This window comes from Balaenoptera acutorostrata, chromosome 21 (genome assembly GCF_949987535.1).
Source record: "Balaenoptera acutorostrata chromosome 21, mBalAcu1.1, whole genome shotgun sequence".
Taxonomy (NCBI): Eukaryota; Metazoa; Chordata; class Mammalia; order Artiodactyla; family Balaenopteridae; genus Balaenoptera; species Balaenoptera acutorostrata.
The window spans coordinates 18149450-18172572 of NC_080084.1; the positions used below are offsets into that span (position 1 = coordinate 18149450).

The 23123-nt window shown below is 42.9% G+C and overlaps 1 protein-coding gene across 6 annotated transcripts in view; it reads right to left on the reverse strand.

The window, feature by feature from the left end:
- Positions 1-2988: 2988 nt before the first annotated feature.
- DLC1 (DLC1 Rho GTPase activating protein) overlaps positions 2989-23123 on the reverse strand; it is a 409459-nt gene continuing 389324 nt past the window's right edge. For 4 of the 6 annotated variants that reach the window (XM_057537468.1, XM_057537469.1, XM_057537470.1 and 1 more), the window contains 11 exons: positions 20490-20553; positions 17345-18768; positions 16689-16865; positions 14066-14225; positions 13759-13957; positions 11510-11723; positions 9832-9946; positions 8261-8479; positions 7262-7479; positions 6357-6530; positions 2989-5560 (listed from right to left, as the gene is read on the reverse strand). In XM_057537468.1, the coding sequence (XP_057393451.1) occupies positions 5440-5560; positions 6357-6530; positions 7262-7479; positions 8261-8479; positions 9832-9946; positions 11510-11723; positions 13759-13957; positions 14066-14225; positions 16689-16865; positions 17345-18768; positions 20490-20553 (3085 nt within the window). In that variant the 3' untranslated portion in view covers positions 2989-5439. Of the gene's footprint in view, positions 5561-6356; positions 6531-7261; positions 7480-8260; positions 8480-9831; positions 9947-11509; positions 11724-13758; positions 13958-14065; positions 14226-16688; positions 16866-17344; positions 18769-20489; positions 20554-22206; positions 22451-23123 lie in introns of those variants that run through there. The other 2 variants (XM_057537472.1, XM_057537473.1) reach the window with 2 other exon arrangements.

A 23123-nucleotide genomic window follows, 5' to 3' on the forward strand; every position in this document is an offset into this window, starting at 1 on the left:
TTCTCTCTTTCTTTCCTTCTTTCTTTTCTTTCTCTTTCTCTCTTTCCCTCCCTCCCTCCTTTCTTTCTTCTTTCTTTCTTTCCTCTTCCTTCCTTCCTTCCTTGGAGGATTATTATAGGTGGAAGAGAGAGAGAAGAATTGAATTGCTTGGAATTATTCTCAGATCTTTGCAATAAAAATTATACTGTCCAGTCCAGTAGCCACTAGCTACCTAGAACTGTTTAAATCTAACTTAATAAAAATTAAATAGAATTAAACATCCAGATCCTTAGTCTCATTTGCCACATTTCAACAACAGCCGCACGTACTAGAGCAGAATGCTCTGTCATACAGTGCTGTTCTAGAATTTCTTGAGTCTCTTTATTTCTTTAAGCGTTCCTGCCTCTTTAAACTTTTTCATTTATAAAATGAGGCTAGTAAGTTCTCCTCAAAGGACTGTTATGGGATTTAAATGTAATATTAATTGAATAAAGCATACATTTCAGTACCTAGCACATTATTAGGCTTAATAAATGGTAGCTCAACAGCAAGTCCTCTCAGATGTGAGCCAAACACATCTTTGTATTTGTCAAGTACCTGTAACCTACAGAGCTTTTAAAAACATTTTCCTTAGGAATCAGACTATTTTTATGGGAACAAGTCACTATTTTTGTGGGAACAACATCACCAAATCATGGCTGATGATGAGTCATAAAAAGAGTAAGTCTTTTGCTTTCCACAGTGCTTTGTATCTTGATAGGAAAGAGAAAGAAATGAAAATCCCCCATGAGGAACATTTCTTGCCCTCATTTTTTTTTTTTTTAAGTCTAATGAGATGAAAAATCTCTGCAAAGAGGTGTTTATACTATAGTTGTCAACACAGCCTTGGGTCCAGACAGGCAAACCGGCTGCTCTAATGGGAACTGTGTATACACAGAGAGGGTAATTACTTTGGGCTACAGCTGCCAACATGATTTAGCAAACTCCCAGCCTGAAAAAAACTGATCATTCCCTGAAGAATGGGCCCAATTTCACTGCAACTGCACAGACCTACCTGAGCTTTCCCTGCCACAGGCTCTTTGAGGTTTTTTGTAATTTGCATTCCTTAGGCAAATGGAATTTAAATTCCTTAGGCAAATTTCATCCTGATGGAACACCAAGATGACATGCATGCCATGATCTCATTGTTTAGGATTTCTGCTTTATAATCATTTATGTATGCTTCAACAGGCAGGTGGGGAAAAGCATTTGGGCTAAATTCCACTTTGCTTTCATGAAGGCTCCTTTACCTTTCAATAGCTCTTGGTTTTCAAAGCACCTTCACAAATACGTCAGTTGCACTTCATGATGTTCTTGTGTGGTGGGCATCATGACGAATTGCAGAAAGTCACAGGACCGGGCTTCTGGTCCTGGGCTGCAGATTAAGAAGCCTGTAAGTAGTTATGCCCCTTGTATCCATGAAGCAATGCAAGATCAGAGGGGTTGGGTGGGTTGCAATCTGACCACACGTCAGATCGTTCTGCGCTTGCAGATGGGGAGGAGCAGGTCCTATGTCTCACAGGGAGGCATCACTGGAGTCCCGGTACACTGCAAATCACGTATTCAATTTGCAAACACAACTACACATTCTTTCAACCTGAAACAAAACTTTTGCCTCACCTCTATCTTGACCTACTTAATTTCTCCTTAAGCATCTCAGTAATCGGGTGACAGAATAATTTCTTGACAACCTTGACTAATGTGTGGTTATTTTGCTATGGACCTTCCTTTTCCTTGCATTCTTCCCGATTCTGATGCTGATGCGACGTAAGTGAATTGGCCCTTACTATGAGTTTGCCTCCGGATTAGGGAAAGATCAGCAGATGGGAGATGGTCTGGGGTAGAGGTACTGAGCTGGAATTTCAGCTCCTCTTTCTGGCTCTGGGCACCTTAATTCGTCACTAAGTCATAGCCATAGTCCTTAGAAGGATAATACCTATGCTTTGTGGGGTGCATGTGAGGATGAAGCATGTGAAAAGTGGACAAAAGTGGCATAAAGACCCATGAGCGTAACTATTACATCCCACACACCTCTCTACAGACTTTGTTTCCCCCTGGACACACACACACCGCCCTAACCAGTGGTGTTGGAAAAGCACCAATTTGGATTATCTTCCCCAGTTTTTCCTCAGTTTTTACTTTCCCAAAATCTCAGCTGTTTCCCTTAGCCCTGGGAGGGAAAAAAAAAAAACAAACCCTCTTAAGAATCCATTTAATTTTGTTAGAATCTTCCAAGTTATGCTATCTGTAAATTGGTAGGCAGGATGCTACGGGGCGTTATCATTTCTATCTTAGTATCTCTGAGAGCAGATTTTCAGGACTTTGGAATCTTCAGGTCTGAGCACCGTGTGAGCTAAATATAAATAGGTGTTGGAATAACTGACTAAATGAGGTAAATAGGAAAACAGGTTGTGACAAAAGCAATCTGAATCTACCTGGGTGCCCGTGAGAGCATCTCTTCCATCCTGGTAACCACATGTAGCCTATTAGTAACTCATGACTCCAGAGCTGTGCAAACAACTGAATTATTAGGTATTTCAGACATTTTGATCTTCCATTTTATATGGCTCTGAGGAAACCAGGACTGGAGGCAGAAGTAAATAAAAAAGGCTTTGGTCTGTGTGTGTCTTTTAAAAAAATTATATCGAGATTGGTTTTGGTTTTTCTCCTTTACTATGCCCAGAGTGAGTATCTGTCAAAATCAAATCTAAGATGCATATCACATTGTATCGGAGGAATGAGACTGGTTGAAATTCCAGCACGAAGAACTCTCTAATTTAGAATCCAGAGCATCTCTGTAGAATATCTATGTCATCTTCGCCAGTTTTTGAACTTTAAGATTTCACTAGGTTTAACGAGTTCCAGTCTCTGCCATCTCAAAATGGGCATCGATGAGCCAAAGTGAGGGCTTAAGACAGACAGCATCCTAGATTCTCTTCCTTTTCAAATAACAGACGCTGATTCAATCGATTCCATTTGGCAAATAATAAATTTATTAGGTGCCTACAAGTACAAAACACTGAAAGCTGCTGTAGGGGATTATAAAGACGTGTAGAAGAGCCCTGCTCTCAGAGAGCTTACAACCTAGGCAATTAGTCACAATTAGTAAGTTGTGGCAATATAACTTTAGGTGGCTTAAAGCAGAGTTCTTGAAAATGTTCACATCCTTCACATTCTCCTCTGGTCAAATATGTAAGGAATCCATTCAACAGGAAAGCCAAACAGTGGGAAAGAGACCTTTTGTGGGATGAATCGGTGACCTTGGCTTTGCTTATGAGCATCTTTCGGTTGCTGTTGCTTATTCTTGTAACTTTCTCAGTATCGTTTCCTCGAGACCTTTGTTTGGAGAGCATCTCTGTGCTTCCTGAACCTTCACCAGGGTTTCCTGTTTGTTAGTGAGTGGCTCAGTTGCAGTTTGGCCTTGGAATGGTTTGCAGTCCGATTTTTCCTGTAGCAAATCTGTATTTTCAGTTTAGTTGATGCTAGGATGGTATGCCTTGCCATCTGTGGTTTTAAGGGTGGGAGTGAGATGTGATACAGTGGAAAGCAGGCCAGACGTTTCCCTTACTTTAAACATTTAATAGTGCACTTATTGATTATATTCTGTACAGATATAGAGCAAGTTATAAACCTCTTATTTACTTTTTTTCACTTAGACTGTATTCATGTAAAGTGTATTTACATTAGCAAAAAAAAACAAACGAAAAAAAAAAACCCAAAAAAGTCTTGAGGTACAAAATCCAAAAGAATATCTGAGGTATAAATACAAGTATATTTTAAATAATAATCTTTATCATGCTTTATCTATGTTGGAAAGCACAGTGGACAGGCAGGCGTACATGTTTCTTAATAGAATGGTATATACAACATATAATCTTACAAATCTCAAAGCCATTAAAGTTGAATATACAAGTATATCTTCATGAGGCACGTTAATATCCAAAATACTCAAATTAAACTCTGATCTGTCCCCTGCCCCCTAATTCTTCAAAGAACCTTTGAAATAACACTGACAATGGTAACTAAATTATAACAAAATAAAAGTCCTTCTTACAACTCTCATTCATACATTATTCACTTTTGATCCATATAAAATAAATTCACTAATACTGTCTTTTGAGCCAACCTTTACCGTTACAGTAAAACCTGTATAAAGACCACCCTTCCAAAACCCTGCACTAGTGTGTTTTTGTTTGTTTGTTTTTTACTGTGATTACTACTTTCCATTACTACTAAAATATATTTCCAGGGGCTTCGTAAAGGAGAAGAGAAAGAAATGTAGGAAAAACAAAATTTAAAAAAACCCCTATTTGCTGATAAGGACAAATCCAATTAACATACACAGCTTTCAAAAATGCTGTTAATAACCATAACAACAAGCAACTTTTGTGGTTGGGTTAAATTTATAAGAATTTCCTTGGGACACAGTTTCCTGTGTTCCCATACATCGTGCCTTAAAGAGTTTCTCCTAACACGGAAATGCAAAGAATTTGCGGACACGTAAAAGGTGTTGATATTTGATTCAGGAGTAGATGTTAAGAGTGCTCAGTTTTCACATCTCAACTTAAAAACCAAAAAAACAAAACTGTGCTTTGGATCTAGCAAGGGGGAATTTCCATCCCTGAATTCACCTGTACTGTATAAAAACAACTTTGCTATCTGCAATCAGGTCTAGAGACAAACTGCGTTTAAAATGGGCTATCCAAGCAAATTTATTACAATCACTTTTAAGGTAAAGAAGAGGTTGGTGGAGAAGGAATATGTTTACTAACTCAGGAAAAAAAAAAACCAGACAAGGGTGGGTTGTCTGACACCCCAAAATAAATGGGTTCACTTTCTGGATAATTCCATGGGTAGTCAGATATTCCAGGTTAAACTGAACCTGATGCATCAAGATCCTTCTTGGAGGTGTCTCAGTGTGCCAGACACTGTAGCCCAACTTACACATCTATGCCATTCGACCAGCAACAAACACACATACACACACCCCTCTGTGCAAACCTTTCTTTGCTCTTCTCAGCGAGAAAATATGTCAAAGAGGACCAACTATTCCAGTGGATACACCAGTCCCTCCACACACTGCAAAGAAAATGACATAGGTACACGTACACAGACACCGACATCGCAAGAGAGTGACGTCTCTTCATTATCTTCCCTAATGTATTTATAGTTTTGCTTCTCAGAAGCAATTCGAATAGGAATACTTTTTTTTTTTTTTGCACAGTCATATATTCCAGTCAAGGTCCATAATACAGACCTTAAACAAATAGAAAGCAGCTTTAAAAATGTATCAAATCACTATAGTCAATTCCCACACTCCAACTTGTAGTTTTGTTTCAGGATCAGACACTGAACCCAATCTTCCAAGGACTGGCAACGGTTCTAGAAACAAAGGCCCAGATAATGGACATGCTTCGGGAATCACCTAGATTTGGTGTCTTTGGTTTCAGTGTTCTGATTACTGAAGGAGTCTCGGATCTTTACAACTTCAGCTGCACACAAATGTCCAAAAGATTTCGTGTACCACTCTGGCATGTGGCCCCTACGACAGACAGAAAAGGAAACGCAAATAAATTATTCGAGTTGGAAAACCCTGAATCAGCTGAAGGGAGTTCTGAATATACTTCTATTTCTTGATCAGCCAAATGTGCAAGTAAAGATCCCTCTTATTATTCCAAAGTAATCTGCTGGTACCTCCGTTACACTTTTGGAACCAGAAGTTTCTCAAGGAACAACATATTGGGTGCAGATACTGAGTGAAACTGTTCAGGAAAGAAAGCTCTGGCATAGAGAACAAAAACAGACCATACAGATACTTGCAGTACGGAGCTGTAAAGACTTCAAATGAGGATTTATTTAACAGGAGAGCCCCTTTGGAAAGTTTTCAGAGGTTTGTTGTTTTCTTGTGGGTGTTGCTGCATTTCGCTCATTTTCTGATAAGAATTCGCACTGATCTGTGGCACACGGTGGGGGCCTCATTAATTACTCAAAGGGCGTGTCACGTTATTCAAGCCTCTTTGAATACAAAATGAGAAACATCTGGTTGCTAATTCAAACTCTCATTTCCTGTGGCTTTAAGTTCACGGCAGAACCACCACATCCACATTGCTTTAGTACCGCATTCTCTAAGGGGTGGAAATTAGTAAGTGGTACCCAGAAGACCAAGAAACATGAAGGAGTTACTTTATAAGCACCGCTCGCCACAGAGCATCCAAGATGCAAGGATGTGTTCATTTAAGACGTTTTTTGCATCAGACAAGAAGTCTGAATCTTCTTTATGCCCCTCACTCAAGATGTAAAACAAAACAAAACAAAACAAAATCAGCATCAGAACATACCTTAAGTCAGCTCTGCACATGTAGGTGAGTTTGGATTTCCCTGACCCGCAGGGTTCGATTAGATATCTGGCCAGGAGCACATTGACCCTCACTCCCACCACAGGGGCCCGGTCGTGATCCACGGAGGTGAGTACAAGGGCACAAGCTCCCTTGGGTAAATTAGTCCTCCATGTTCTGTAGGGACAAAACGAGAGGGGAAAAAAATGGAGTTTCCTGGAAGCCGAGTTTAGAACGGGGCCTCACTCTTAGAGGAGGCAGCTGAAGGGCAGGATGGGGGCCACACCGTGCATCCATCCTTGTGCAAGGACTCCTGAATGACTAACTACAACAGAGCCCCTTCTGCAGTGGTATTTAAGCTCACACAGTCAGTTCTTGGAAAGAGAACCAATCTGAAGTGGGTCTGAAAACCCTTTTTATATTTCACAAATGTATTAGAACATGGACATCCAAATGTTACTCTGTTGGAGAAGTTCTGGACTAATGATGTGATATTTCCTCAAAGATTTTTGGAATTCTTCTTTCAATAATATCTTCAGAGAATTTATGAATCACATATGAATCAGCTTTAACCACAGCTCACTTGGGACCCAAATGTTATTTCCTGGCTTATGCATTCACTAGCTGTTTCTAACGAGAAAATCTATCCTAAAGGGGGCAAAAATCAGCTACCACTGAGCACGTTCAATGGAATGTGCCTCTCTTTCTGAGCTCAATTCCAAAAGAGTTCAAACCATTTTCAGGGATGGACACACTGTTGGAATAAATGAGAATATATTTTTCATATTTGGAAGGGTTCAACGCTTTTCTGGAAGCAAACTTTCTATTTTAAATAATGTTAACATCTTATAACATTCGGTGCCACAGAGGCTCATCCTTGCCGCAATAATCAATCCGGAAGCTCTCACCTCAGAACAACGTAGTCCCGAGCAGGATGGGGGGCCATACTGTTTTGGACATACTGGTAAATTTCAGTTTGGCTGTCCAGGATCTCAATCACTTTTGAATCCAACAAGTCTACATCCCAGAGGTGCTGCTCTCTAAGTAGGCGCTTTAAGATTTCCTCAGGCGATGCAGGGACTTCAATGGTTGCCCTCCAAAGCCTTAGAGGTGGTCCTTCACTCACCTGAAGAGAAGATGTACTTTTCAATGCTGAGACAATTCCCACACACCTAGACTCTGAAGGCAAACTACTAGCTGGGTACGTGGTCCTAATGTTTATTTCTGGCTTTAATAGGCTGCTGACCCCCAAGTACATTCAAGATCAGGCCAGAAAGCAAATAGTACTGCTGGCATCACCTCCGGTTATATCTGTTTTCCTGGGACCCATATTAGGGTCAATGTAATAAAACTAAGATCTATCTGCACTCCCAAGCCTGCATGGCCATCCGACTGCTCTCATTGTTTCTTCTCAAATACCTCCAGGCACCTATCATGCAAAGCAATACAGAATGCCCCTGCCCTTAAGGGGCTTTCAAGTTAACCACCCACCCACCCAGCACTCCCTGCTCATTAAAGGGCCAAGAGAAGAGAGACTGAGAACAGAAGAGAGCCCAAGAGGATTCCAATCAAATGATGGAAATATCTAAGCACGTCACAAAATGCCCAAAGGCCCAATACCATTAGTAAAACATTCCAGGGAATTCTAGTGTGTTTCTGTGGAACCAAAGGATTTCATTAGATATTTTGATTCCCCTGACACGTGTTCAATGAGTACTATTCCTCACTGAACTGGTTTCCACTCTTACATGGGGGATATGAATCACCTGGCTGCCTAGCTCTATAAGGAAGGGAATGGGTGACAGATCCCCAAGGAGAAGCGTGTTGGCAAAAGGGTATCTCGTCTCTGATGAACCCAAGTCCTGACCACTAGAATTCAAATGGCTGACAACAGGGAGACGACATACCTTCTTATAGGATAGCTCAGCCTGCTCAGATGTAGAGTAGCTGACCCAGCCTTTGAATTTCTCTTTGACCTCTTTAAACAGGCTGTCCACACAGTCCTGGAGGAAGTGTTGGTAGTTGGCTGACTCATCATTACAAAGGCGTCCTAACGCTTCTAGGGTAAGCGGCTTCAGCTCTTGTTCGGTGTAGGAATTTCGACATCGGCTCATTTCCTCAGGAACCTGGGAGGGACACGAGAGACATAAAGGAGGTTTGTTGCCCATCAGAGGAAGCGGCAGGGTCCTCAAGGCAGTGCAAGCAGTCCAGTCCCCCTGCTTCCAACAGATGGAGGAGTGTCCCTGCCGACCTCATGTGGTATCGTGAGGACGCAAGCAGATCACCTTCATAAAGGTACCCAGAAAGCTTATTTTTGTGTGAGGTCCTCTTCTTTAGAAAGTTACAGTAGGAGAGTAAAGTGACTAAAATAGGGTGTACATTGACGAAGACAGATTTTTTTAAATTGAAGTACAGTTAGTTGATTTACAATATTACAATAGTTTCAAGTGTACAACATAGTGATCCAAAAACTTTATAGATTATGCTCCATTTAAAGTTATTGTAAAATATGGGCTATATTCCCTATGCTGTACAATATATCCTGTTGCTTATTTATTTTATACACAGTAGTTTGTACCTCTTAATCCCCTTGCCCACCACACCCCTCTTACCTTTCAAGCCACTAGTTTGTCCTCTATTCCTGTGAGTCTGTTTCTGTTTTGTTATATTCATTCTTTGTCTTATTTTTTTAGATTCCACATGTATGCAATAACATACAGTACTTGTTTTTCCCTGCCTGACTTATTTCACTGAGCATAATACCCTCCGGGTCCATCCCTATTGTTGCAAATGGTAAAATTAAAAATTTCATTCTTTTATTTTAATGGCTGAGTAGTATTTCATTTCATACACACACACACCCTCCCCACCACATCTTCTTTATCCATTCATCTGTTGATGGACACTTAGGTTGCTTCCATTGGCTATTGTAAATAATGCTATGACCATTGGGGTGCATGTATCTTTTTGAATTAGTGTTTTTGTTTTCTTTGGATATACCCAGGAATGGAATTGCTGGATCCTAAGGTAGTTCTATTTTTAATTTTTTAAGGAATGGCCATAGTGTTTTCCATAGCGGCTGCGCCTCAGATACAGAATTTATTTCAGATAATTTGTTACTTTTGCTTTCTAAGTAAAGGGGTATGGAGGTAGGCAATTTCATTAACATATTAACTCTAATGAGCTTATACATTATAAAATATATAAATAAGACATTCTCAGACTACATATATAATCTTCAGCTGTGGAAAAGACCTTTTGGTTAAGATGTGAACAAGTTGGAACTTCCCTGGCAGTCGGGTGGTTAAGACTCCGCACTCTCAATGCAGGTGGCAAGGGTTCAGTCCCCGGTTTGGGAACTAAGATTCCGCGTGCCGCACAGCGCGGCCAAAAAAAAAATGTGAACAAGTATGGTGCCCAAGATTTTGTCCTCATTTACATCATCCTTGACAAATAACAAAACTTCCCATCTCCTTACCTGGAAAAGCTTCTTGCACTCAGCAATCATATGGGCTAGCCCTTGAGTGGCAGCAAGATTTTCATTCAAATCTTTCTGATCTGGTTTGCCCAAGCTTTGTTTTCTTTGCATTACCCTAGAGAGAGAAATAAGGAAAGGGAAAGATTCAAATATTTATATATTTTTAATCAATGTGTTATTCGAGGAAACCTAAAGGAGAGAAAAAGACTTTCACTGGAGGCTATTTGTCATTAAGTGGTTAAGGAGAGCTTTACTTTGGTCACTAGAATTTCTCAGTCGTATCAGCGATGCACAAAAAACACGGAAGAGACTGAAATCTAGGTTATTTAAAACCATCACATTAAATAGGTTCTTATTTAAATAGGGCAGCTTGTAAGGTCTATACCGTGTGGGGTGGCAGGAAGGAAAGGCAGCTTTGAGGAGTATGTGGGTGGGAGGCACTAGTCAAGGGGCTAAACAGGATCATTCTTTCCAGTGTAAATAAACAGGAGCCCCTCCTGTCAGTGAGAGAAAAGTCTATTGTTTCCTAGAGCTTTTGTCTTAATCTTATCTGATCTCTCTCTTCTGCTCACCTCTAGCTCTCCATCCCATTAAACATAGAACTAGTTAATTAAGCATTGTATGGCTTTCAGAAGCAAAGCTAACTTCACTAGCACAACCAGGCCTCATGCCTACAGCTGAGAAACATTTGTCAAGTTCCTTTACAGCTGAGGGAAAGGATCCGCAGGATGAATTTAGTAGAAGGGGGTTAGTGACCCCTTTCTCACACACTTCACCATGAGGCCTTTATACGAAATATTCATATAAGTAAGATGATCCAACTGGTTCTGCCATTTTTTTCCTATCAGTATAGGCAAGTTATTCAATACTTACTTAAGTGACCCGCCCTGCAGTCTTGTCTCATGTGTAAAATAGATATTAACAGGAGCTTCACCTCCTACGATTGTTATGAGGATTAAAGAGGATAATCAATGTCCAGGGTGTAGCCCTATGCTGGGGACAGAATAAGTGCTGAGCAAAAGAGCCTTTGTTATGTTCCAGATTCCTCGACTTCCACAGTCACTTCGATCTTGTCTACATCTAAGGAGAAACTTTGCAACAATTGGCTCAGCTGAGTCTTAACTTTGAGGCTCAACGTCATCCTTAGTCATTTCAGATCCAGCTCCTTTCAACTTCCCACACAGGCCGGCAGCTTGGTTCTACTGAAGAAGCCAAGGCAGCTTGGTTTTATTTATGCAGAAGCCAAGGCAGCAGGGCTCTCGTCCCCCATCCAGTTTTTGAGGTCTGTAAACTCTCTTGTCTGTTTGTCGGCAGAAAGTATGATGACAATGTTACAGAGAGCACTGAGGGGAGGAGCAGGGGAAACACCTGCCACGGCAAAGCAGTAATGCAAATCTCTCTCAAGACCTGGTTGAAACGAGATTGTCTAGGAAGTCACACCCCCAGGGCCGAGAAGAATGGAAGCAGCGGAAGCAGCACAAGGGAGGAACGTGGGCTGTGAAGGAAGGAGGTCAAACTCCTTTTTGCTGGATTCAGGTATGAATCCAACAAAAACACACGGACAGCCCTACAAGGAAAGGGAGGATTCTTCTGTCTAAAGAATGGAGCATGCGCATGCGCGTCTCACCGTGCACGCGCGCGTCTCACCGTGCACGCGCGCGTCTCACCGGACCCGTACCTTGGAGAGGAATTCTCTCTCTTGAGGGTGTTGAGGTGGAAGAGGGAAGGCGCCAAGCACACGGCCAAGTTGGTGGGAGTCATCTGGTTCTCCTTCACAGCTGCTGTGACATCGCTCAGGAAGTAGAGGAGCGTCTGCAGGACCTCCCGGTTCTCGTCAGGCAGGAGCATGATGGCGGCCTTGATCGCCTGGAGGCGCTGGTCCTTGGGCACATCTGCACGACACCAGCATTTACCCCATCAACCCAGTGATTTTCCATGTACGTTCGCAAGGAAACGTCCCAAAGCAAATAGCGGCATCAAAGACCTCAGCCCAGCACTGAACAAGCACTTGCAAAAAGTGTACTTGAGATTAATACGGAAGAAATTAGGGATGGCCACCAGCGTCACTACCCTCAAGTACTTCCTGCCTGTGGAGGAGTTACAATTTTTAAAAACCCACAACGCCAATATACTCCTGAAGCCACCTCAGAGTTCAGCTCCAGATGATGCCTGCTCTTTTCTTTCACTTTACAGAACGGTTCTTTCTTTTCTAAGTACTTTTTTGAAACTCCTAGTTTACCATTCTTTTTTTTTTTTTTTTTTAAATATAAGCAACTTTTTTTTTTTTTTTTTTTTAAGATTTCTTTATTGACTGATTGATTGCTATGTTGGGTCTTCGGTTTTGTGCTATGGCTTTCTCCAGTTGTGGCAAGTGGGGGCCACTCTTCATCGCGGTGCGCGGGCCTCTCACTATTGTGGCCTCTCTTGTTGCGGAGCACAGGCTCCAGACGCGCAGGCTCAGTAGTTGTGGCTCACGGGCCTAGTTGCTCCGCGGCACGTGGGATCCTCCCAGACCAGGGCCCGAACCCGTGTTTCCTGCATTAGCAGGCAGATTCTCAACCACTGCGCCACCAGGGAAGCCCTACCATTCTTAATTACTGAACATTATAGGCTATACTTTAGTTTCAACGAGAAATCTTATCAAAGACATACAAGAGGATGAGAACCGAGATTTCTTCACCTTGACTACAAAATGTTCAGCATCTCTGTGGACTCTCCTGATTTCAGCTGATCTGCTCATTCTTTAAATGGGGAAAGGAAGCTGCTAAAATATTCCATTTAAACAACACGTATGTTTAACTAGTAATTTCTTTAAGTTTTAGAAAGCCCTACTGAGAGGCTACTATAAAAATACACGCTTGAGAAATAAACCCATAAAAAATATATAATATAAATAATATAACAATATAATGTATTATAACATTATATAATATTTATGTATTATAATACAATTATAATGTATTATATATAATATTATATATATATAAATAAAATAATACACGTAGAAAATGTGGAACACAACTTTCAGGTCTCCTTTACTAGGCAAATTTTTCTTTTAAAAGGCGTGTGGTGGAAAATTGAAGTCACTCAAATGCAGCTCCATAGGACAAACTGATTAAACAGCTCCATGGTTACAATACATAACAAATACCTTGGTGGGGGAAATGTGACCTGTGTTTTCATAAAATCTGAAAGGACGAAACAAATAATGAAATAATCCAGACCAACTCCATTTCTCATAAAATAAAGTCCCACGTGCCAGTTCTAAAGACAGTTCAAGCACTGAGAGAAGCTGCTTTTAAATTACATTGCTGTAATACCACACTGAGCCAAGAAAAACACAAGGCTGTAAAAGCTGTAATCCTGATCTTGATCATTAATTCAGACCACTGTTTGCTTTAAGCTTTACTTAAAAGTGAGATGGGCATGGGTATTGTTTTCCCAAGTATTTCTGGTAGAAGCTGAGATGAATAGCAGAAAAAGATTATTTATTCGTTTTACAGCAAGATAAAACACAGACACCTGTGAAACTTTAAACACAACAGGCCCTGCTAGAGAAATGTGAAGCAACTGAAATGCCTACAGACAAGGCAGAGAGAGAGAGATCTTGGAATCTGCTCTTTTAAGTGTCTTAGATAACACTGTTCTGGAAACGAATGAAAAAAACGAGCTCCTGGATCAGAATGTAAAAATGCACAGTTGCTTCGGTAATTAGAGAATGATGACGAGGGAAATTTATTTTTGCATTATTCAACAGGTACACAGAAACCTGTTCCACAAACAAGAAGTCATGGAAGAAAGAAATCGATGACGTATTTCTAAGAGATCATCATGTGGGTCCCAGAGAATGACATCAAAGGAACTGCAGGTTTCAGCTGACCCCACTTTTCCCCACTGCCAACAATGTCAAGATCAAAGAACACTTACATTGGTAGATCTGCAGAAAGGTTTCCGAGAGTTTGTTCGTCATTAGTGGCTCAGGAAGATCTCGAAAATACTGCTTCAACATGTCTGCCACATCATAAGCAGACTGCCCCTCATAGTTGACACAATCTATGGCGCTTTCATTCATCTGGCGCAGAGCCTGAATCCGGGATTTGACACCCGATTTTCTGAAGAGTCCAACCTATTGGAAAAAGAAACATTAAGTGTTTTTTCACTGCAAAAAACTAGAAGAAGATGCATGCATCTGGACTCCCATGATTAAGCGGGACCTGCAGGCAGCGGCTCTCACCTGATCCAGACAATGGTTGCGGAGGTAGCGCATGGCCTGCTGAATGCTCTGGGGGAGGGGCTGTCCTGTGCGCTGCACGTTGACCGTCAGAGGGACCCCGAATACATGCCGGTCCTTGTAGTCTGGAACCTTGATCCTTTTCATGAATTTGGGCACAGCCCTATTGAAAAAATATTGGGGGTTGGAGGGATATGTTTACTTGTCTGTCTACGTTTTTGTCCATCTGTGCAGTTAAACCCTGTGGGCTCTAGATCTGTGCTAATAAGGTAGCTATTTAAATTTAAATTAAACAGAACTACAAATTCAGTTCCTCAGTTGTATCAGCCACATTTTAAGCACTCACGAGCCATTTGTGGCTGGTAGCTACCATACTGGACTGTGCAAATATAGAACATTTCTACCACCACGGAGAGTTCCATCGGACAGTGCTGTTCTACATCCTCTAAGGGTTGGGGCTGTGAGGCCCAGTTACAGCTCCTCAGTTGGGGATTGTCTTTCCACTGGTAACTCTGAGAACTGGGTCTGTGTTCCTAAAGGAGGTGATGGGCTTCCTTACAAAACGGCAGCACAGGAAGGAACAGAAGGAGAAAAGAACAGTCAAGACCCTAAGTAGGAGCTTCAGGACAGAGTTGAAAAACAAGTTCTTATTTGTCCTGAAAATGGACAAGAATCATTTCTAGGTTCTTGATGAGATCCAAAGTATTTAGGGTAAAAAAAAGATCAGGACGAGAAAACAGCAGATGCATGATGTTGGTCTGACATAATGAGAACCAACTCCAGAGCTCAACAGTGGGGGCCAAGCTAATGACCCGAAGTCAAAATAAATTCTCCTGCTGATGACCCCAGAGAATATAACATCTTTAGCTTTCTAAAGGAAGACGGAGAAGAACAATGAGGGTTTTGTGAGCCTACGCCAGGCTCCCTGGAGTCCTGACACCAGGTCCAGCCGGAGCAGTATATGCAGCAGCAGGAAACCAATGTCATGCATTTAATGCTGTCAAGCAGAAATTTCAGCTCTACAAATGACCTCTCTAAATGGGACAAGAAAGGGCAAGGCCAAACAGGAAAAGAACTTTGTGTACAATTTCTCCTCACTCCGTGGATCCCACAATGTGAGGCTTTAACATTTGGTTTGGACTCACTGGAAAAACTGACCAGAACCCAGGAGGTATTATGGACTTTCAGATTCTTGAGGGTTTGGTGGTGCTGGTGGGGACAACCCAGAAATGAGAACGTAAAGTATGCAGTTTTAAATAGCCAGCTGGGAAACCCTGACTCGAGGCATAGAGGAACACGGCGCAAGGCAGACTGCCTTGACTTTTGAGTGCTTACCCCACAGCCATGGCGTGTTACTGTTTATAGCTCTAGGAAAGGTAAAACTGAAGCACACAGCCAAATTTGTGTTTCCATACAGTTAAGTATATGGTATCACGGCTATAAGTGTGCATAATACTCGCTTTGTCGGGGGAGAAAAGCCCAGCGGCGGAATGTGCAAGGAACACATTACGATCTCCACCGAGAATCTGAAGCATGTGGGGATAAACCAGTCAATACTTATTTCTGTCATTCAGAACAAACAACTTCTGTATTTAGCAGGGCTCACATAATAACAGCCTTTGAACAGGAGATGCTTTGATGCCGAAGTTAACCTCACTATGAGTCCCAAGGAGGGGAGGAGCTGGAGAGAGAAGGGTTACATTGCTCCGCTGACTCTCTGGTTTGCTACTGAGCGCTACTCATGAATTGGGCCACTTCTCCATTTTTATAAGGAGTGGTAGTTGTGCAACTGGATAATGAACACTTAGACTGGTGAAAAGACTTAAGGATAGATACCCAGCTGACACTGCAAAATGCGCTGGGATGTCAACGTAGAGACATTTCTCTGCTTCGCACTCAGTAGAAAAATTAAAATATGCACATAATGGGTCCTATCCATGACCCATCAAGCCCGACAGTCTACATCTCACACTATACACACCAAGGGCCGTCCTTTTGCAAGTATGGACAGCTCAATAAATTTTATCTTCGTATATTATTTTAGTCTATGATATCTTAGAGTGGTGAATTCCTTAAAATGATTATCCACTGCTTAAGAGTCTTTGCTGGAAAAAACATAGCTAAACTCTTTAGCTCAGATAGATTTTTGTGATGCTGCAAATACATCAAAAATGATTTCTAAAAATGTGCACGAAGAAGGGTACAAAACCAGGTACTGTACATGAAGCATTTCAAAGTTGGTCTCATAACACCTGATGATCTAAACAGTTTTCTTCCCTTCCTTCTAAATTATGATCTGATCCTGTACGTGTATTTGTCTGTGGTGGGCTATTCCCACCACTGGGAAGGAAGCGGCTGGACAATGAGATGGGAGAGTAGAGCATTCTCATCCCATCAACTGGCGATTTGTTACTCAGAGCACTGAAAACTCAACCAGCCCTGATGGAAATTCCCTAAAGCTATATTGGCTTAAGCAGTGTCAAATGTAGCCTCAAGAATGCAGAAACTGACTGCATTAGGACGATGGACTAAAGATACAGGATCCAACTGTCATATCCTCAGTGTTAGGACAGCATTGGTTGAGAACATTTTCAAATACAGTTCACTGGACAGTTTAAACCCTTACCAGCTAAAACCATGCTTATTAGAAGGTGTGTATTTCTCCAGCAGGGCGGTTAACTTCAGGAGGGAGTATTTCTGCAGCAGGTTCATCTGGGCCACAGACTGGCAGTTAATCTGCAGCGATACAGAGTTTAAGCTCGGCCGATGAGAGCTCTGGAAACTGTGCCATCTCAGCCTGTGCCTGCGAGAGAAGGCGGGGAATGTGAGTGAGTATGAAAGCTTTTTAATGGGTCGATGCAGAGTCAACAGTGGGCCGCTCACTGGCCTCTTATCTTAGGAACTGAGAAGACTCAACTTCCATTCCAGTCTTTTTTTTCCCCCTGTGGTAAAATATATATAACATAAAATTTACTGTCAACCACTTTTAGTGCACAGTTAAGTACATTAAGTATTAAGTACATCCGCAGTGTTGTACAACCATCCGTACCATCCATCCACAGAACTTACTTCATTCATCTTCCCAAACTGAAGCTCTGGTACCCACTGAACAGTGTTCACTCTTTTAGGGTGGTAGGATTGCCCCGTCTGTCACTTTCCTTAGGAACGTTCACGGCTGTGAAGGCCGGACTTATTCCCATCTCCCTACACGACAAGCAGAAGCAGCCTCCTTCCGATCCCTCCCTCCTCAGACTGGATGGAGAAGGGAAGAAAAGCTCTTACCTGCTGGACCTAGTCAGGGAGGCCCCGACCCCAGAATCCCTCCTTTCCGGGATGTCTGAGGGCTCCTCGGGTTCGTTCAGTGAGTTGCCCGTGCTGTCCAGGTCGCTGGGGGTGGCTCGGTCATTGTCCACGTCCAGGTGTATCTGCTTGGGAGAGGACGGGCATGGGGAGACCGAGTCCAGGGCCGAGTCTGAGTCTCCCTCGTCTGAAAATTTCTCCGACCACTGGTTGACTATCCTCTGCATCCCCTTCACGTGGTAGAGGATGTCGTCCAGCTCGGGGAAGATGTCCTCGTTCTCCAGGTCGGCCAGGTCACCGGAGCTGGAATAGAGGATGGAGCCGGGCACGTTGTCGTAGATACTCAGGCGGCTGGTCATGGAGCTCGAGGAATTGCGTCTCTTGAGTTCCTTGGGGCTGTCGCTGCTGTCTTCCCTCCTCAGGCTGATATGGCCAGGGCCGTGGAAGCTTCCAGTCCTCCAGTTCACGGAGCTGTTATTCCCCGAGGGAGAGAAACTGCCGTTGGAGAGGGCTTTGGGGAAAGTGCCAGGCTTGTGATCTTCTGGGATGTAGAACACCGCGTCCTCCGGGTAGCTCTCGCAGTTTTTAAAGTTCTGTTCCATAACGTTGTTGAAGGTGGACTGGTTGAACGGATCGAAGCCCTCCAGGTACATGCCTCCCCGCTTGTTGCAGGCACTGAGGCTCCGGGTCCTGGTGACGGGACTGGGCGTGCTGACGTTGCTGCTGGTCTCGGACTGGCTGCTGCTGCTGCTGGTCTGCGTGGAGTTGGAGACGCTCCGCTTCCGCACCGCGGGGACGTTGATGCGGTTGCCGTTGAGGGCGGAGATCTCCACGCAGTTCAGCTGCTTGAGCTTCTCCTCGTCCACCCCCTCCTGCAGGACGGGCCCGCTGATGATCAGCCCCAGCTTGGACGGCACCTTGTGCTTGCTGTGGTGGGAGCCCTTGAGCTTCAGGCTCTCCATGCGTTTCAGCAGGCTGTGCGTCTTGGACTTGGTGTTCTTCTCGTGGCCTTTCACGCTAAAGCTGAAGCTGGACAGTTCCTTGGGAGAGGGCAGGCTGCAGAAAGAGTCATCGTTGCCTACGAAGGTGCCGGAGGAGCAGACGCTGGTGACGGAGTTAGTCCGGGCCGTCGCCGCGCCCCCGAGGTGGGTCGCTTGCGTGGCGAGGCTGCTGGTGCTGCTGAGGCTGCGGACAGAAGCCACCTCCTGGCGCTCGCTGAGGTCCGTCAGCACGCTTTCACGGCTGGGGGCGTTCTTCAGGTGGGGATCGTCTGGGGACCCAGGGACGGGGTCCTGCTTTGGAGAAAAGACATCGAACTCTTCAAGCCGGGACCACCTCTTGCTGTCCCTCTGGAAAGTCCATTTGGCACTGATTGCGCAAGGCTCATCCTCGTCCGAATCCTCACTCTGCAGAGACAGAATGGAGCCGCTCGTCCCCTGGGACTGGCAGGCCGCAGGGGGCAGTGTGTGCGCCAAGGGCCAGGGGCCAGGACACTGATCGTAACGCCAGCTGTGTCACTTCCCCCCTTGCATCTTTATTTTATTATTTTTTAAAAATAACCAAGATGTATGTAAAGAATTTAACAGGAAAAAGCCTGACCATGTGTTTCAAGCTAAACAGGAGTTATTTAATGGAAACACTGGGATCTATAGGCTGCCCTTTAATTGCTCACAGAGGAAACCTCTGAGATCTGTGAAAATTCCAGGCATGTAAAATATTTTGAACTGGAGTTAGCAATGGGTAGGACTCCCTCTGGTCTGCCTTTAATTTTGCTGTCTGTTGATAGTATGTGTTTATATTCCCTTTTGCAATTAAAATGGTGGTTTTCAAACACTTTAAGAAGAGGGGTAACCGAAATCTCTAGCTACCCTAAAAGTACACAAGATCTCCTCTAACAGATTAACGGAGACACAAAGCAAGGTGAGCCATCCCATCTCTTCATTGGGTCAGTGGGTACTTCTCATCCTCTTACCTGTTCCTTTTCGTTCCCTCCCCCACCAACACGGGAACCAGAGTTAATGCCACAAGTGTCCTGTGACGTTTCAACCTCAGACATGCTCCTGCCTTTTAACAAGGCTTCACAAATACCCAGTCCTGACAGCATGTAACATTCACAAACACGAAGTTACATCTCCGCTGATGATGCCTGATTTACTGGTGGGACTCAGGGTTACCGTGTGACAGACTACTGCATCAAAGCCCTTGAGGCAGGATATCAAAAGGCACAGTTCAGTGTGATGCATGTCCTTCCCACTGGTGTGGAGAATGTCCCGTGACCAGAGTTTCCCAGGACAGTGAGTGGAGAGCATTAAACGCTGACTTGCAGGCTCCTCTCCACAGCTCAGCGGGTGTGAGGTTCCAGCTCATTTGTTTAAAAGGTTTAACTCCCCCAAGAAGGCAACTTGCTGTAGGTTAGATAATTAAAATGGAACAGTCTGTTTCTGAACAGTCAGAAATATGTTCTTTGACCAAACTTACTCCTGTTTACTCTAATTTGTGACACTCACTCCCACTACTACACCCATCTCTTCTCCTAAGATCTCGTAAGACGTCCTCACATTTCATACGCAGAAGAAAATACCATCTGAATCAGTTATGTGCCACCATTTCACTAGAATGTGTGGGATTTCGTGCCCTCCCTCTTCCTCCTCTAATTCCTTTTCTCCCTCCAAATCTCTATTATTCTTCCATACCCTGCCAGCCAGCCTTCACTGCCATCCCTACAGCTTCAAAACACAGTTACTGTTACATATGGGAAGACAGAGTTCCCAAGAACTTCAGCTTTAATTTCTGTAAGAAGGCAATGCAAAATCCACCGTAATTCCTTAAGCCTCATCCCTTTAATATGTCATAGGCATTGAGCTAATGAGGCAAAAATCACAGATGATCTTTTCAGATCAAAAACAGCAGGGAAGACACAATTTATTGGCTGGCTGCAGCTCTTGGTTTCAACTACATAAGGCCACACAGCTTTTGGTAAACCTGACTGGATTATAACATTTAAAATGTCGATATTTTTGGACCACGGAAGTAAGAGTTTGAGAGACAAAATCTATCACAAAATTCATAACCCAGTTTTTGATCTGCCCCCTTTCCTCCCACCATGCTATACATTTTATAGACTCACTCTCTTCCGATGAGGACTAATTTCCAGCTTCATCACCGCGCATTTGTTTAAAGTATTCAGACGCCTACAGAGCAAAGAAATAACATTAGCAGAGACAGGAAACCACTGATGGGTGGATAAATATTTTTTCCAAACAGCTGACGTGTTTAATCGAGTTTCTTTGAATCCATTAATATCTATAATATAGAAGAGTACTTGAAACTTCTTTAAAAAGTGAATAGTTTAAAAATATTTATGTTTCACAAGTTTTCTCATTTAAATTTAATATTACTATTTTATAGTAAAATGGCACACTGCGGTGGTTCTGTCAGGTGCCTCTTATTCCTCACAGAACAAACAACCCTCAATGAGGACGGTTATTCTTTCAACAACCCCTAGGTTGAGTCATTAGGTATCTCCACCCAGTGCCAAGAAATAAAAGGCAGTGATGTCTTCTTTCACAGAAGTAGAAACATGAACAAGGAACCAAGCAGAGTTGTTGGTAAATAAAGTGAATTCTATCTCAAATCAAAATTCAAATATAAAAATAATCTCTGACAAATAATAACCTTAGACAGCCTGTTAAAAAATGCGGTAAGTTCTGTATAGAAATTTGAGCCCTCTTTAACACCCAATTCTTTTTTACAACTTCCCGTACAGGACAGGATAATGCGTGGTATAGTCGCAGCAACAGCACAAATGACTAATTTAAAAATTTGTATACTTCAGCTTCAAGGGTCAACATCTTTAAGAGTTCAAACATAAGCACTTGAATCAGATTCTTCTCTGGAACAGGAGTCACATTTTTACTCTGAATATTTTTTACCCCTGCCAAAGAGTAGTAATTTAAAATTAGGAAAGTAATTTAGCTTCACTGAAAATGAAGTACTTAAAAAAAAACAAAACAAAACCCACCTCACTGGTAAGTAATAGCTGAAAAAAAGAAGCCCTTTACATATGCAGAAATAAATGGCATGTAAAAGTCTGAAGGACAGCTTTTCAAGCCCCAATTCTTTCTAACATCTTCCAGATGATCATCACTTAGTCTTCCTCAAATGGACCTTTAACCTATCTGCTGTCTGGTACCATCAGTTTTCCAATTTTTCCTAAGACTGCAATTCTTCCAATTCCACAGGACAAGCGCATTTAATTCACACGAACTCAAACTGACCATGAGCCCTCTTCAAGGCTCTATCTTTCTGATCCTGTTCTTGCAGCTTGTCTAACAACTTGGATGCAGGAGGGTAGAAAGTATTTTTGCCTGCTGATAAGACTGCCTTTGATTTCATAGATTATGTGGTAGCCTGCTTATAGGATAAACAAAGATAACCCAGAGCACCTATGTTCAGGAAAATTCTCTCTCATGATGGAAAGGGAAAGAAAACAAATAACTAAAAAAAAATCCACAGACATTAAAACGAGTGGATATAAAGTCCCTCTCTAAGGGGCATCCATTACTTAAATGACTTCTACCCACAGTGTTTTAGTTCTCAAATGTTTTTAAGATTTAAAGAATCGGGAGGGTCACAGCTAGTCTTAGGTCTGGGTTTCATTAATCAAACCTGTAATCAAATACCCACTTGATGTCATTTGGGCTGTAATGGTTGAGGGGTGTTTATAACCCAGTTTACTAGGCGTGGATGCCTGTAGGGGTGGGGGAGGGACTTGCTTCACAAGCTCCAGATTTGAGTCAAACGGAAAGGCCGAAGGAGGTCATTTTTGTAAAGGTCAGTGTTACCTTTTTCTATCCGTAGCACCAAGCTAATGGCGCTTCGAAACTGAAGCCCAGAAGTTATTCCCCGAGGTCTCCGTGGGATTCATTTGACCCCTAGGAACCTCCAAAGTGGTGAGATGTTACCGATTTAGAGATGTTACGGACACGAGGTAGTAGTTCTGGCTTGCCGAGTCGGGGCTGCGTTCTAGGTCAGGCACTGTGCCTGGAACCTCACGTGTGTTATTTCGTCTTGATCCTCACAACAACCCTATGGTAGAGATATTACTATTTATCTTCATTTTATAGATGAGGAAATGGGGGCTTGGAGTGGACACAACCTTGTCCAAGGCCACATGACTAAAACATGGTGGCTCTGGCCCTCAAAAACAATACCTTCTGCATTCCTTTCTAAAATAAATGTTAATCATGATAATACATGGGAGCAGCTTCTATCCTAAGTATGGCTCCCTCCAGTGAGTGGCAGAACACTGGTATCTCCCACTGTCTGTCCAGAAGCCCTGGCCTTTCCCACCCCACAGGGCCCTCACTGGCTCAGCTCCTCAGGAATGTGTCAGTCTTATCTGCTGGGCAACTTGTACTCTGCTCTGAGGGGGGAGGGAGCACAGGGTGAGCCATCACAGGTTCAAGAGCTTTGCTGCAGGGGGCCACAAGCGCCCTGATAAAAGCATGGCAGGCAGGGATCTGGGCCTCAAGTATTCCAAGTGAAAACAGGGAAAGCAGAAGAGAAGTGAGAAAGGAAAAAGGAATGATTTCCCAAGTAGACCTGACAAATAAAAATTGTTCCAATCCTTAAAGATATTTTCTTGGAATTAATGCAATTGCTTTTCTTTTAATAGGACCAAAATAGTAATGTAGTTGAAATCTACTATGTGGCCAGCTGCCTCACAGAGCTTAGGCACTTCAAGGGCTGTTTCACAATA